This window comes from Echiichthys vipera (genome assembly GCF_963691815.1).
Source record: "Echiichthys vipera genome assembly, chromosome: 20".
Classification (NCBI taxonomy): Eukaryota; Metazoa; Chordata; class Actinopteri; order Perciformes; family Trachinidae; genus Echiichthys; species Echiichthys vipera.
This window is the reverse complement of record NC_139845.1, coordinates 2,784,617-2,800,324: the sequence shown is the minus strand read 5'-3', so window position 1 is coordinate 2,800,324 and position 15,708 is coordinate 2,784,617. Positions and strand designations below refer to the sequence as shown.

The 15,708-nt window shown below is 47.3% G+C and overlaps 1 protein-coding gene across 1 annotated transcript in view; it reads left to right on the top strand.

Moving 5' to 3' along the window:
* Positions 1-15,708, top strand: part of usp6nl (USP6 N-terminal like) — a 95,582-nt gene that overhangs the window by 1,654 nt on the left and 78,220 nt on the right. The window contains exon 2 of the mRNA XM_083935143.1: positions 9,380-9,549. Coding sequence (XP_083791269.1) covers positions 9,546-9,549 — 4 coding nt within the window. The 5' untranslated portion in view covers positions 9,380-9,545. The remainder of the gene's footprint in view (positions 1-9,379; positions 9,550-15,708) is intronic.

Sequence of the window (15,708 nt, the reverse complement as noted above, 5' to 3'; positions counted from 1 at the left end):
CCTGATTGGCTGCCTCGGCCTGTCACTCACTCTGACGCGCTGCCGCTGCCGCTGCTACCTTTGCAGCGTTTGACTGCAGCTCCGGTGTTTACGCTGCAAAACAACAACACGCGCGGGTATAAACACGCGCGCGTGGCTTCGGGGCTCGTGTTGGGTAAAGTTGAGTAGTGTGTGTTATTTCCTGGCCTCGCGAGAGAGTTACCTCTGGAGGAAAGGTGCGTGAAGTTGTGCAGGACCGAAACAAACACGGATAAAAGGCGAGTTAATTTCAAAATAAAAGCATGACTCGTGCACGCTATGGGGTTAAAAGTACTTTATTTAAGCCGTAACATGTTTGTAACCACATTTTTATGTTTTCAGTGCACACAGTGGAAGATTACAGCGAATTAAAAGTGTAAAAATACTTTGTAAATACCTTAAAAAGAGAAAGTAGTGCACGTATGAATCTTTGATCCCCTCATTTGAGCATTTTAAGGCTTTAAATAGTGCATGTCTGATCATTTCTAACGAGCTTTTACACCACGTGACTGTTTCAATAATACATATTCAAGTCAGTATCGATTCATAGGAGGAGCAAAGGGCTTCCTAAAGAAAATGGTGCTTTTATTTTGAAACTTCTCATAGGAAAATCATGCATTTGAGTGCTGCGTGCTTCACAATAGTGTGTGTCTCTCAATCCTTCCTGTCCCGCTTCAGGATAATGCGGCTTAGCGCAGTCAGGGGCTTTACAGTTTGGAAATACAAGGTGTTTGTAGCAGCAGCAGCACGTCCTTCTGTGACTGAGGGGGAGTTTTAACCCCTAAAGACCCTGAAATATAAAGTCCACCTGCAGGACTGGAGGGGGGGTTTAACTGCAGGGTGAAATTACACCTTTACAAAGCAAATACAACAACAAACTGAGTAAAAAACACACATTTTAATCAGAAAATGTGTCTGTTTTCTCCTCTTTTATCATTGGTATCTTAAAAAGTTGCATTTACTCTGAGTTCAGGTTGTTTTCTGTTGGGCAGGGTGTCAGGATGTGTCAGGGTCAGACTATTCGCTTTATCAGCTTTTATTTTGGAGCCATTGTGTCACTGTGCTGCTGCTGCTGCTGCTGCTGCTGCTGCTGCTGCTGCTGCTGCTGCTGCTGCTGCTGCTGCTGCTGCTGCTGATGAGTTGCTTTTCTGGGATCGGCCCTTTTCCCGGCTCTGATGCAAAACAGAGATAGAAAGACAACATTCCTGGGAGAGGCAGGTCCCGTCACACTACTACTACTACTACAAGGAGGAGTGGAGGACTAATAAAGTCATAATTCATCTCATCTCCAGCCTCTTATCCGGGGTCGGGTCTCGGGGGCAGCAGCTTTAGCAGGGGACCCCAAACTTCCCTTTCCCGGGCCACATTAACCAGCTCTAACTGGGGGATCCTGAGGCGTTCCCAGGCCAGTGTGGAGATCTAATCTCTCCTCCTGGTCCTGGGTCTTCCCCGAGGCCTCCTCCCAGCTGGATGTGCTTGGAACACCTCCCTAGGGAGGCGCCCAGGGTTCATCCTTACCAGATGATCCTGAACCACCTCAACTGGCTCCTTTCAACACAAAGGAGCAGCGGCTCTACTCCGAGTTCCTCACGGATGCTGAACTTCTCCCCCTCTCTCTAAGGGAGACTCCAGACCCCCTCCTGAGGAAACACATTTCACACGCTTGGACCTGGACCTGGTTCTTTGGGTCCTGACCCAGCTTTCAGGACCACAGGTGAGGGTAGGAACCAGGACTGAGCGGTAGATCCAGAGCTTTGCCTTCCTCAGCTCTCTTTTCGTCACAACGGTGCGGTAGAGCGACTGCAGCTCCGCCCCCGCTGCTCCGATTCTCCGGCCAAACTCACGCTCCATCGTCCCCTCACTCGTGAACAAGATCCCGAGGTACTTGAACTCCTTCACCGCCTTACCATGTCGTCAAACAATGACAAATGACATCGGGCGTGAGGCGGGGTCCACCCTGGACAGGACGCCAGTCTATCACAGGACACATAGAGACGAACAGAGACAGACAACCATTCACACCTACGGGTGATTTAGAGTCATCAATGAACCCAACACCTGCACGTCTTTGGACTGTGGGAGGAAACCGGAGAACCCGGAGAAAACCCACGCAGACACGGGGACAACATGCAAACTCCACACAGAAGGGCCCCAGCCGGGATTCGAACCAGGAACCCTCTCGCTGTGAGGCAACAGTGATAACCACTGTAATATATGTTATTAAAACAGTCACATGGTGTAACAGCTCGTCAGAAATGATCAGACATGCACTATTTAACGCCTTAAGTTGCTCAAATCAGGGGATTCAGGCTTCGTACGTGTGCTACTTTCTCTTTTTAAGATATTTACCAAGCATGTTTGCACTTTTATTTCCATATAATCTTCCACTGCATGCACTGAAAACATAGAAAGGTAAACTTTGCTGCTGTGTGTGTGCTGAATGGTTTCCAGGTTGAAGCTCGTCTGCGACAGCCATAATCCAGAGTGTACATTAACATTGTGAGCGTGATGGTTTATTGTTTCAGTGCAGTTTTGCAGGAACGAACGTTTGAAAGACAGAGACAAGGATCTGGCGGTGACATGTTTCTCTGCAGGAGGTCGTGGCCTGAGCTGACCTGCTGGTGTTCGTGTTGCAGCAGGAGAAAAGAGCTCACTGCTGCGGCCTTCTGAGGCTAAAGACCTGACCGGCCTTCATGTCAGCCTGCTGCCGGTGCTCCATTGTCAACTTGACCTTTTTGCACGCAACCTCCTGCTGACTTTTATACGCTGCGTGGCATTTTAGAGACCCGGTGAATGAGGCACTTCTGCACGCTGCCCATAATAGATAACTACAGCACATTATTGCATTGTTGTAACTTTAATTCTGTAATGTGACCTTTAGACATCACAAGAGGCTTTGCGTTAGTGAACCCAGAGTGTTTTAGGGCGCACTCACACTGTCCATCCGTACCGTGCCCGAGCATATTTCACGTCTAGAGTCTGGTTCCTTTGACCAGTGTGAGTGCAACCGTACCGTGTCTAGGAGCGGCACGCTTGCCGTCCACGGCCCGTTTGGGAGAGGTGGGCTTTTGTAAAGCACGTTTGCACATGTACGAGCACGAGCTCTGACGAGCCGTTGACCTCTGACCTCAACATATCTGTATGAAAATGGGTTCTTTGGGTACCCGCAAGCTTTTGCAGTCTTTGCACGAGCCTTAGCAAGCAGTATCACAATGGTTGCAAGTTGCAACGGTTGATTACTGTTATTTTCAGCAGTATCAGTGGTTAAAAAAGACCTTTGAATGCCTTCACCGTACTGCACCGAGCTAATCAGTGTTAGCCACGTCCCGCTGTTGGCAACTCTCTCTCTTCAACATTAATGGACATGGGATGATTTTGCGATTTTTCACTTTATTTTTTCGAGAATATCTTTTTTTTTCTTCTTGCAAATTTTACAGAGTTACAGAATTTTGCAGAGTTTACAATGTCAGATAATATCCAATCATGTACCACTTTAATCTCAGAGATTATAACTATTTCTGGCAAATGTATGATTATAATCTCAAAGAATATCTTAGTTTTTTCTCATAATTTACCTCTTTAATTTCAGAGAATACTTGATTTTTTTTCTCGTGCATTTAAAATTTTAATCTCAGAGATTATCCTAATATTTATTTGCAAATGTTTGACTTTATAATTCAAGAATATTCAAGGTTTTGAAATTCACCCCCTCGCTCTGACTCACCTACAATCCCCCTATTCACCGTCATACTGGATTATATTTCCTAAACTTTAATTTGAATTGAAAGGTCGAGGCAGAGACGGTTAAATTCCTCCACCACTGAATCTGTGACCCTGCACCTGGTTCAGTAGCTGTAGGGTATGATGTGCACCCCACTACCTCCATATTTTAATCTACGGTAACGATAATCCCCAGATTGGGTAAAGAACATAAAATGTCTGCGGGATCCCGACACATGAGAGTGTGCGGCTGCGGTTTCATCTGGGGCTCAGTGACAGTGAGAGGAAATGGAAAATCCCCGCAGTCGTCAGGGTCAACAACCACAAATGAGTTAATCTCCTTCTTCTGTTCCCTTCCCATCTCCGCTCCAGCGTCTGCGAAGCCTCCCCAGGAACAATCGAGCGAGGAAGTGTGTGTGTGTGTGTTCCTGTTGAGGGGCAGTTTACTGGCGAGGCTGCGCGGCGTCAGGTGGCTCCCCAAACTCAGAGTCTGATTGAATGTGTGTATCATAGCAACAGAATACTGAGTGTCTGTCTCTCGCAGCTTCTTACAGTACGTCTTCATCTGTTGGTTTAAACGTGGCGTCATCATCACGCAGAGAGATCCCCGAAAAAGACTAAAACTAAGGGCGCATTCCCACTGTGCCTCCGCACCGTGTCCGAGCACGTTTCACGGCTAAAGTCTGGTTCCTTTGACCAGTGTGAGTGCAACCGTACCGCGTTTAGCTGCGGCACGCTTGTCGTTCACGGCCCGTTTGGGAGAGGTGGGCTTTTGTAAAGCACGTTTACACATGTACGAGCACGAGCGTGCGCACGTGTACAAACAATGGCGGCGAAAGGTTCACGTTGGTGTGGTCCTGCTGACTTTTATACGCTGTGTGGCATTTTAGAGACCCGGTGAATGAGGCACTTCTGCACGCTGCCCATAACAGATAACTACAGCTACAGCTCTCCCCACATTATTTCATTGTTTTAACTTTAATTCTGTAATGTGACATTTAGACATTACAAGAGGCTTTTAGGGCGCACTCACACTGTCCATCCGTACCGTGCCCGAGCACGTTTCATGGCTAAAGTCTGGTTCCCTTGACCAGTGTGAGTGCAACCGTACCACGCCTAGGAGCGGCACGGTTGCCGTCCACTGCCCGTTTGGGAGAGGCGGGCTTTAGTAGAGAACGTTTGCACATGTACGAGCACGAGTGCGCACGTGTACAAGCACGAGGCCTACGGCGGTTCTGAGGTCATTTCCTGTGCGCCTGTTGGGACGTAGAAAAAAGAGGGAGGGACCATGCGCGGACATTTCAAACAATGGCGACGAAAGGTTCACTTGTCCTTAAAGTCTCTCCCATGCAGCCGTTTGAAACCTGCAGGTTCCCTGAATTAACACATTGGGGTTTCGATGCAGTGCAGCAGGATTCGACCGGCTACACGAGGCAGACACCCGCATACCAGATGTACTCTACCAACGCACACACAGGGTTTCTGCATTCCCACATTGTGTCCAGGTCTTGGCACGGGGCCGTTGCTGCTGCTGCTGCTGCCGGTGCTGCTACCGCTCGTCTTTATTGGCGGCTGATCCCTGCTGGCTCAGGCCACCGCGCTCTCTTTTAATGCCTGGCTTCAGAGCAGCAGCAACAGCACACCACCAGATGCTGAGCCGCCCTCTGGCCTGTGTGTGTGTGGTTGTGTGTGTGTGTGTGTGTGTGTGTGTGTGTGTTTGAGAGAGAGAGCTGCGTTGGCTCCTGACCCTGCATCGGCTGTAACTAACCTCGTGTCCAACATCCACACCGCTGTTCGGCCAATATGGGTTTTTTACGAAGGCCGATACAGATAAATCTGCCTCCAGCTGCCTGATCTCACATTTCAGCTTGGACTGTTTCCATGCCAGTGGGGTAGTTACCGCACTCCTAACCAGCCTGAGGTTTACATGGTTACTCTTTAACACACCATAACAGCAGTCACACATACCTCACAGCTGCCGGCCCGCTGAGTTTACAACACAGAACAAAAGAGGGCTGGTTTCTGCAGTTCCTCGTGGTTTAAAGGGGCTTTGAAGGTGGTTGTGTTGTGCAGTTATTCATTGTCTTACAATCTGATTTTGGTGCCAAAAAAAGAAAGTCAACAGAAGGGCCGGGGCGATATGCTTTGGTCCCGATTGGACACTATCTTAAATAAAAGTAAAATCTAATAAATCAGTCAATAGCTAACCATTTAAATGAAGAATACATTAAAAGTAGGGATGCTCCATATTGGCTTTTCTGCCGATATCCGATATTCCGATGTTGTCCAACTCTTAATTTCCGATACCGATATCACCCGATACCGATATATGCAGCCTTTTTACACCAGAATTGTTAGATAACAACATCACATATCACCTATTATGGAATTAACACATTATGGCTACTTTTATTGTGATGCCCCACTGGATGCAACACACAACTGTGTGGTTTTACTCGGTGTCGGCTGTTGCTTCTTTTCATCACTTTGCTGCACAGATGTAGCGTATCACTCCGCATGCTTCTTCTTGACGTGGGTGATCAAATTTGATGTATTAAAGGAAGACGCCTTGCAGTCATTGCAAATCGCAAATTTATTGTTAGTAGGTGACACTTGGACATACTTCCAAACCTCGGACATCTCATGCACCGGGCGAGCAAGCTTGTTAGCCACGGTTGGCAACCTACGAGTCTAGCTTGTTGTTGTTGTTATACGTCATCAAGCACGCGCCTGTAAACGTCCCATGTTGCATTCATGCAGACTCGGAAATGCTGAAGCCTACAGAACAAACATCGGTTGTAAAAACCCGATACGATAATTCCCGATATTACATTTTTAACTCAATATCGGCCGATATTATCGGACATCGCTAATAAAAAGTATAATAAATAGCTTTATGACGTATTATATGTTCTGTAAAAAGAAAACGTTTATGCAGATACAGAAAGATCCCGATACGTCTGTACTTGTGTTGTTCCATAAAAGTATTTTAAAGTGCATTTTGAAAGTTGAACGTCCTCACCTGCTCCTTAAAGTTTTACGCTTGCTTGATTTTGCCCTTTTGTTCTGGCGTTGATGCACTAAACGGGATATGGAAACAACCTTTTACGAATTAATTCTGACGTAGCAAAGATTTATATCACATCTCACGGCTAGATGACCGGGGCGGCTTGTTTTGTTTCCTGTTATCGACCTCATCTACGCTCTTCTGCTCTGTTTACTGCAGGATTACAGCCCTGCGTAGCCTGCGGCGCCACCTTCAGACGAAGCTACGCAGCCGAGTTTATTACGCCCAAGGCAGTTGATGGAAACACACCTAATCCAAATTTCAAAATTCCTCTTAACATTAGCTTGACAGTTGAATGTAAACACGGCTAGAGATCAGCCGATACTATCTAGACGGGGCGTGACATGAATTGGGGGCTCGTCCGGGGTAACACCCATTCGCATCAAAGACCCACACGACCACACAGCAACACCCCGCGCCCAGACAGACATACTACTACTTTTTAGCGTAGGCGTGACATGAATTGGGGGCTCGTCCGGGGTAACACCCATTTGTATCAAAGACCCACACGACCACACGACCACACCCCGCGCCCAGACAGACATACTACTACTTTTGACCTGGGTAAACTGTCCCTCAGGTGTGTCTGCTGCGTGGAGTCTATCTCTGTCAGTGTCAGTCTTCTTGATAGCTGGCTGGAGTCCCGGCTCGGGGCCAGAGGTGAACATATGGTGGATCTAATCCCAGGTCATAGCCTCGAAGCTAAAAAGGGCTTTTCCACGAGGCCGGATGGGTCCGCTTTGACTCCGCTGCAGCGTCACAGCAGGGGATAACCCGGACATAAGGAAGTCTCCTCCCTTATTAGTTGCGTCCCCATCGGCTGAACCCTTTTCTGTCTTTTTGGTACTTCAGTAACTCGATTCTCGGTGGTTTGGAGTTCAGTTTCGCTCCAGCGTTCCTGTTTGTTCTTTCACATATCGACCTCATTTCACAGTTTCACAGCAGGATCAGAGCTGCGTTCAGTTACCGCCGATGCTCTTGATGCTTCACATTAAAAGCTCTCCACTGGGGACTTTCGTTGTGAATAAGTTATTCGGAAATACTTGACTTTTAGTCTTGAAATACTCGACTTTTGGTCTTGAAATACTGCGACTTTTAGTCTTGAAATATTCGACTTTTAGTCTTGAAATACTTTGACTTTTAGTCTTGAAATACTGCGACTTTTAGTCTTGAAATACTGCGACTTTTAATCTTGAAATACTGCGATTTTTAGTCTTGAAATACTCGACTTTTAGTCTTGAAATACTGCGACTTTTAGTCTTGAAATACTCGACTTTTAGTCTTGAAATACTGCGACTTTTAGTCTTGAAATACTGCGACTTTTAGTCTTGAAATACTGCGACTTTTAGTCTTGAAATACTGCGACTTTTAGTCTTGAAATACTGCGACTTTTAGTCTTGAAATACTGCGACTTTTAGTCTTGAAATACTCGACTTTTAGTCTTGAAATACTGCGACTTTTAGTCTTGAAATACTGCGACTTTTAGTCTTGAAATACTGCGACTTTTAGTCTTGAAATACTCGACTTTTAGTCTTGAAATACATCTCAACAGTTGTCACCAAGGTAGCGGACCTTAATTAGTGGTGTTATTCTTTAATTGACAGGCTCGCGTGTCGCATCCACATGCTCCTCAGGTGGTGCCATCTCTTGTGTTGGAAAGCCGTAAAATAATGATTTGTTTTGGGGCTCCTGTCATTTTCCAGGGCAGAGACAAAGTGATGGTGAAATGTATCATTAGTAGCAGCCAGAGGCTCTTCTCCCTAAGCTGCAAGTTTCACTGCTGAATAGTTTTCAGGCCTCTAATAAATAGTAAACTCAGTGTTGATGGCGGTGATGGAGATGCATGAGGATCAGCTCTCCCACCACCTGTAGTATGAATGAAGCTCTGCACAGATCGCTGCTCTGCGGCCTCTTTGTCGTCGCCTCCTCGGCTGCAGAAGCATTCTGCTGACCCGCGCTGGTTTCACTCACAGCCTTGGAGCATATGGGATCCAACAGCATCTGCAGTAGTTATGCTCACGACAACATGGGAGCAGTGTGTGTGTGTGTGTGTGTGTGTGTGTGTGGGTGGGTGGGTGGGGGGGGGGGGCATGATTTCCTCCCTTGGATTTCCTGGGGACCAACCCCCCGCTGCTCGTCCTCCAGGAAAGCATCTGCGGAGTGATCAAAATTACCCATTATTACTGTATACTATCATCAGATCACTGTTATTAAGTGTGTGTGTGTGTGTGTGCGTGTGTGTGTGTGTGTGTGTGCGTGTGTGCTGATACTGAACATATTTGTTTAGCTTTTTATTTAATTTTCATTTTTATTCTTTATTTAAATGGTCATGTTAAATAAGCCTCTGTACATCTGCATTTTACCCCTCAAAAGCAGGTTCGGCCTCAAAAATCCCGTATTAGTCGAGCTCTAGTTTATTACGAACATGTAAAAAAACATTATTTTAACTTAAATAAACTGTACGCATATCGCAAACTCAACATACACAGGCTCATAGACAGATATAACGTGTCCACGCTCTGCTCGGCGTGTTCTGGATGTGCGTCTTCATGTTGTGTTTGTGCTCCTCCTCAGGTCATGAGTGCCTCTAGGAAAGACCCAGTGGAGAATAACCTCACCTGTCCAGAGCCCTGCCCTACCCGGGCCTCACCCTGCCCTACCCGGGCCTCACCCTGCCCTACCTGGGCCTCACCCTGCCCTACCTGGGCCTCACCCTGCCCCCCGCCCCTGGACTCCCACCATGAGTAAGTACCTTAACCTTACCTTAATAAGTTTGAAGTTCATACTCGCTCTCCTCCGCTTTGGCTGCAGTAAATTGTGACTAACTGGTGCCGTCGTGGTGCGATTCAGTTGTTCTTGTTTCATACATCGCTCTGACACCAAGACATAAATACAAACCTCCGTGTCTTTGGCGTTTTGGAGTGAGTGGACGCCATAAACGCTATGTGCTTTTAAAACGTAGTCGTGCGGCTGAAGCCAGAGTTCGTGAGTCTATCTTTGTTTTTGGGAGACACTTTGGATTAGAACGAGTTAAGCTGTCGAGGAGATCTCTCACCAGTGGTTGTGCACGAGCATCAAAATGGATCTCGGTGTAATGTTCTCTGCAGGTCGGCAGGATCAGGACGCTCTTTGCGATGGTCGTGTTGCACAGATGCATAAAGTTTTGCAGTGTTTAAGACGTAGCATCGACACAGTGGAGCTGCCATCCTTTGCAGCAGAAACATATGGCACCGAGGAGCAAGTGCTGCAACCCTCACCGCCTTATTACTCATCAATCACACCGCAAAGCATGATGGGAGGGCAAATGCAGCACTCCATCAGCTCCGTCTACTGTGTGTGTGCGTGAGTGTGTGTGTGTGTGCGTGCGTGCGCGCTGCTATCTCCCGCACCGATGTGTGACTGCGATGACACGGCCTCACATGTCGGCTCAGTGTGAGTCATCCAGCGAGGCCGGTCATTATGTTCTTGTAATGACACATACATGTGTGTAACGTCACACACACACACACACACACTGCAACAGATCATTTTCATCACAAGGGGGTGTGTCCCGTGTTCAGCTGAACATGAGACCAAGTATATTTCCGTATAACAATATGCAAAATACAGAAAATCGAGTCCATGAACATTTATGTATTTATGTAATAGTGACGTTTGGAGGCTGGACGCTCACTCGATGTTAATTAGCCTGAATAAATACTTGTTTGTGGGAGCGTTACCTAGGGCACACTCCCACTGTGCCTCCGTCCCGTGCCCCGTGCTTTAGGGTCCTTGTCCCCCCCTCCAGGCCCGTTTGTACTCACACTACCTGGGCCTCGGAGAATGCTTCTTGCTGCCTATACGTCATCACGCCGTAACACGTCACACGCATTGATGACGTCATGGCGATGCGTGGCTTTGTTTCCAGATCTTTCCGTAGACCTCTGAGTTTTTGTGCGTCTTGTCGACTGTTTTTGAATCTTTTCATCGACCAAATCTGCAGTAAACACTCCACCTCCGCATCACACCAACGTGAACCTTTCACCGCCATTGTTTTAAATGTCCGCGCATGGTCCCTCCTTCTTTTTTCTACGTCCCAACAGGCGCACAGGAAATGACGTGAGAGCAGCCGTAGGTGCTTGGTACTTGGTGAATGTGTTACTGAGGACCCGAAAGTGCGCTTTGCAGAGTGTGAAGTCAGACGGATGAGCGTTTCTTGAGATATGCGAAGGACAGTCGTACATTGAAAATGTAACATAGCCTGGAAGAAGAAACTAAATAACGATACGTTCTAATCATATTGAATCCCAGGCAATATTGAATATATATCCATTTATTGTCCACCGTTAAGCTGAACGTGTTGAAATTATGAAAGGTTAATGGGCTCTTTGATATCAGGCGTCCACATTTTGTACCTCTGCCCTCTCAGGCCTTCTGGTTTAGCTCACTTCACAGATAAGGATTGAACGGGAGCCAGCGTTTCCTCCTGACAGGCAGCGCCGCGGTGTTGTTAACTCACTCCGTGCCCTTTGCCTTGTCAGTGTTTCTCTGTGCAGAGCTGTGAGATATCTGAGATCTGTGTACCGGGGGTGGGGGGGTGGGACTGGGTTACCGGGGCAACCCAGCACATGTGAGGCGTTTTCCTGGAAGGCGATTGGATTAACAGACGCTGCCGAAGGGGAGTGCTGAGAGGTTTAACCCGATTACTGCCTGTTTCCTCTGCCATGCATACACATAAACAAACAGGTGTGTGCGTGTGTGTATGTGTGTGTGTGTGATCTGATTGATTGGGAGTGATGAAAATGGAGTAAAGTGTGATTGATGAGCTGAGTCATGTCACAGCTGGAAAAGGCCACCAGCAGCTTAGTGATATATGCGCCTGCTCTCTCTTTTTAAAGTGTGTGTGTTAAATATAAAGTGTGTGTGTTAAATGTAGAACATTTAACATAAAAGTAGGACTTTTTTTGCAGCTGCAAACTGTTAAAAGTCAAATAAAACCAAACATCATCAGCATAGAATAAATCCTAACAAGTAAAACAATGTAATAAATAAGTAAAAACAGACACAAATGTCATTAAAAGTGCGCCTGCTCTCTCTCTTTTTAAAGTGTGGGTTAAATGTAGAACATTTAAGATAAAAGTATGACTTTTTTGCCACTACAAACTGTTAAAAGCCAAATAAAACCAAACATCATCAGCATAAAATAAATCCTAACAAGTAAGACCATGTGAAAAAGACGTTAAAACAGACACAAAAGTGGTTAAAAGTGTTCAGATCTAACTGTTATAAGATGATAATGTCTTTGCCAAACTTCTCTCCCCATAAAAAAACTTAAATGGAGCAAAATACACAAACAAAGAAAAGAGAGGTGTGGTTGTTCGAGTCCTAATTTGACCTGAATGTGATTTTGTATAAGCAGTTGCTGCGCTGGGAGAAAATGCTTTTATGTGTTTCCGTATTTATCTCAACACTGATCGACTCTCTCTCTCTCTCCTGGAGATGGTTGACGATGTTGATATCACAAACTAATTACCTTAATTACCCCTCAACACACACACACACACACACACACGCACACACGATGGTAGGGCGGGGTGAGTTTACTCTAAAGAGTCCCGTAACGAGGACGGATGAATCACTCCGGATGGTCTGAATTTGAGTCTAAAAAAGAACGAAGAGGACAGAAAAAGGACGTTCTTGATCTTCTGCTCCGTCCAATCATTACACACACACACACACACACACACACACACACACACACACACACACACACACACACGTCCCTTCAGGCAGAATGTGACGTGACGAATATTATCTGTGAATTGAAGGAGCAGTTTTTGCCCAAACAGCACACGGTCGTTATGTGTGTTAATGATACACCGCAGCTCCGTCTGCCTGTAGCCAAATGACTCGCGGCGTGTCCCCTCACAGACCGCCGCTGCTTCAGGAAATGGATTCACAGCAGAGTGATAACAGAAGAGGGGGATGAGATTGATGAAAAACGAAGCAGGAGACACACGAGTGCTGTGAGGCCGTATTGGTGTTGTATAAACAGCGCTGTTAGACAGGGCGCCCTCCCACTGTGCCTCCGTCCCGTGCCCCGTGCTTTAGGGTCCTTGTCCCCCCCTCCAGGCCCGTTTGTACTCACACTACCTGGGCCTCGGAGAATGCTTCTTGCTGCCTATACGTCATCACGCCGTAACACGTCACACGCATTGATGACGTCATGGCGATGCGTGGCTTTGTTTCCAGATCTTTCCGTAGACCTCGGAGTTTTTGTGCGTCTTGTCGACTGTTTTTGAATCTTTTCATCGACCAAATCTGCAGTAAACACTCCACCTCCGCATCACACCAACGTGAACCTTTCACCGCCATTGTTTTAAATGTCCGCGCATGGTCCATCGTTCTATTTTCTATGTCCCAACAGGCGCACAGAAAATGACCTCAGAGCCGCCGTAGGCCTCGTGCTCGTGCTCATGCTTGTACACGTGCGCACGCTCGTGCTCTGCATCCTTACTAGATGCCCGAACCACCTCAACTGGGCGCCTGGCCTGATATGTGAAAATTGAACACTACTAGAGACTGATGGTGTGGTGTCCTGCCTCTTCTTCAGCCACCCTGAAATGACTTTTCTTACAGGGTTCAAGTATTAATTATCCCCCCAAAAACACCTTCAGATGCGATGGAAGTCACGCTTTCTGACTTCTGAGCTCACAAGTGCGGCGGCATGCTCAGGCATGGACGGTTGCCTCCGATCTTTTCAACCGCCCTTCACCTATCCGAGCACGTGCGCTCACACACTCCCACGCGCCTCCTTCCTCTCCCTGTCAGAGGGAGATTGATGTCATTGGGTGGTGTGCTGGGCACACAGTGTCTGGGTGTGGTGCAGGATAATTATCTCCTCTTCAAAGCCTCATCTGGCCTCCATCTGCCGGTCTCTAGCGCGGTTAGCTTAGCCACAGAGCTCCCACGGCAAAGGTCTTTACACCTACTGTCCTGCTCGACCGTGCAGCTTCTTTTTCCAGCCTTTCATTCACCTGGAAACTGCTCAACACAAGCACAGACTTCCTGCAGATGCCAGAAGTTTGTCTGAACACACATCGGCTGCAGTTCTCTAGAGGGAACTGAAGAGTGTTATTAACTCAGCCGCATTTTCCAAGCCAGGGATCCGTAAGTGAGCGATTCCCACTACGATGTTAATCAGGGTAGATGACAGCTAATGGTGTTAATGTCTCCCTGCAGTGCATGTCATTCTCCGCCCAAGACATTGCATCCCAAATAGCTCTTAGCGGGTGTTCAGACCGCGCTCTGGTGGAGGCTCGCTGCTTCCGGTACCACCCAGTCGGCGAGGGGCTTGATGTGTGATTCACATTCACATAAAAACCCACAAACTACCCTGAATGTGCACTTGCGTTTACAGGACTTTACAATCACAAGGCTGGAGCAGGGCGATGCCTTTCTAGTCTTCTGACTACTCAAGGTGCTTTTTACACTACTGCTATATTTTTGAACTGCTCGTCACATTCACACAGTTTAGTTGAGTTTAGATTATTTAGTTTATTTGTTTCAGGGACCGTGTACAAAATGCATTGGTTGCATAGTGTAAAAAGATGATTTGTACTAGATTGTAGCTAAAAGCTAATTTCCATCTGCAGTCCCTGGGCAGGTAAAAACAAGATTAAGATCACACACGCGCACACACACACACACACACACACACACACACACACACACACACACACACACACACACACACACACACACACACACACACACACAAAGTAAATGAATAACATGGAAGTTATGGCCACAGTGCTTAAGACTGTTTTCCATGCCTTAGTAGCTCTAAAGGAGAAGGCTGATTGCACAAATGCACTGCTCCGATTTGGAAAGGCTACAATCTCCCCTTGTGACGGATCTAGTAGCTCTGCCCGTTCGTTCAGAGCAGAGATGGACAGGAATTCACGCTGATGCTAGAGGCTACCTGCCCATCGTCTGATCTAATCTAATCTCATCATTCAAGCCACATTCACACACCCATGCCCAAGGACACTTCGCCATGCGGACCAGGGATCGAAGCGCTGATCTCTTAAAAGTTCAAATCTCCAAGTTCAAATCAGTTTGACCCAGTTTGCCGCAGCCAATGAGATAGAAGCTTGTACGTTTCCTAGGCAACCAGAGGGCGACATCAAGCCGGTTAGAAAGATGGAGGAAAAGCCTATCGTGTGTCCGAGTATCCCGAACTATTTAACTTTACATTAAAGTCGTATCACGATCTCAGAAGAGCATGTAGTGATTTATAGGCAGTCACGGCAGGTTTGTGAATAGGCTGTTTACGAGCTAACGGTTGTTTTAATATATAACGTTGATTTTGCCGTTTACTGGGTCTCTGCGCCCCAACCTCGGGCTGAGCCCAGCGCGTAAAGCTGATCACGTGAAGGCCCCTTTAGCCAGACATGAAACATCCTGTATCAGGATAGAAGAGTTTGACCATGTAGTGCTGCAGGTTCTGGTGTTTCTGGAGCAGATGCTGCAGGTTCTGGTGTTTCTGGAGCGGGTGCTGCAGGTTCCGGTGTTTCTGGAGCGGGTGGTGCAGGTTCTGGTGTTTCTGGAGCAGATGCTGCAGGTTCTGGTGTTTCTGGAGCGGGTGCGGCAGGTTCTGGTGTTTCTAGGAGCGGGTGCTGCAGGTTCTGGTGTTTCTAGGAGCGGGTGCTGCAGGTTCTGGTGTTTCTAGGAGCGGGTGGTGCAGGTTCTGGTGTTTCTAGGAGCGGATGGTGCAGGTTCTGGTGTTTCTAGGAGCGGGTGCTGCACGTTCTGGTGTTTCTGGAGTGCGTGGTGCAGGTTGTGGTGTTTCTAGGAGCGGGTGCTGCAGGTTCTGGTGTTTCTGGAGCAGGTGCTGCAGGTTCTGGTGTTTCTGGAGCAGG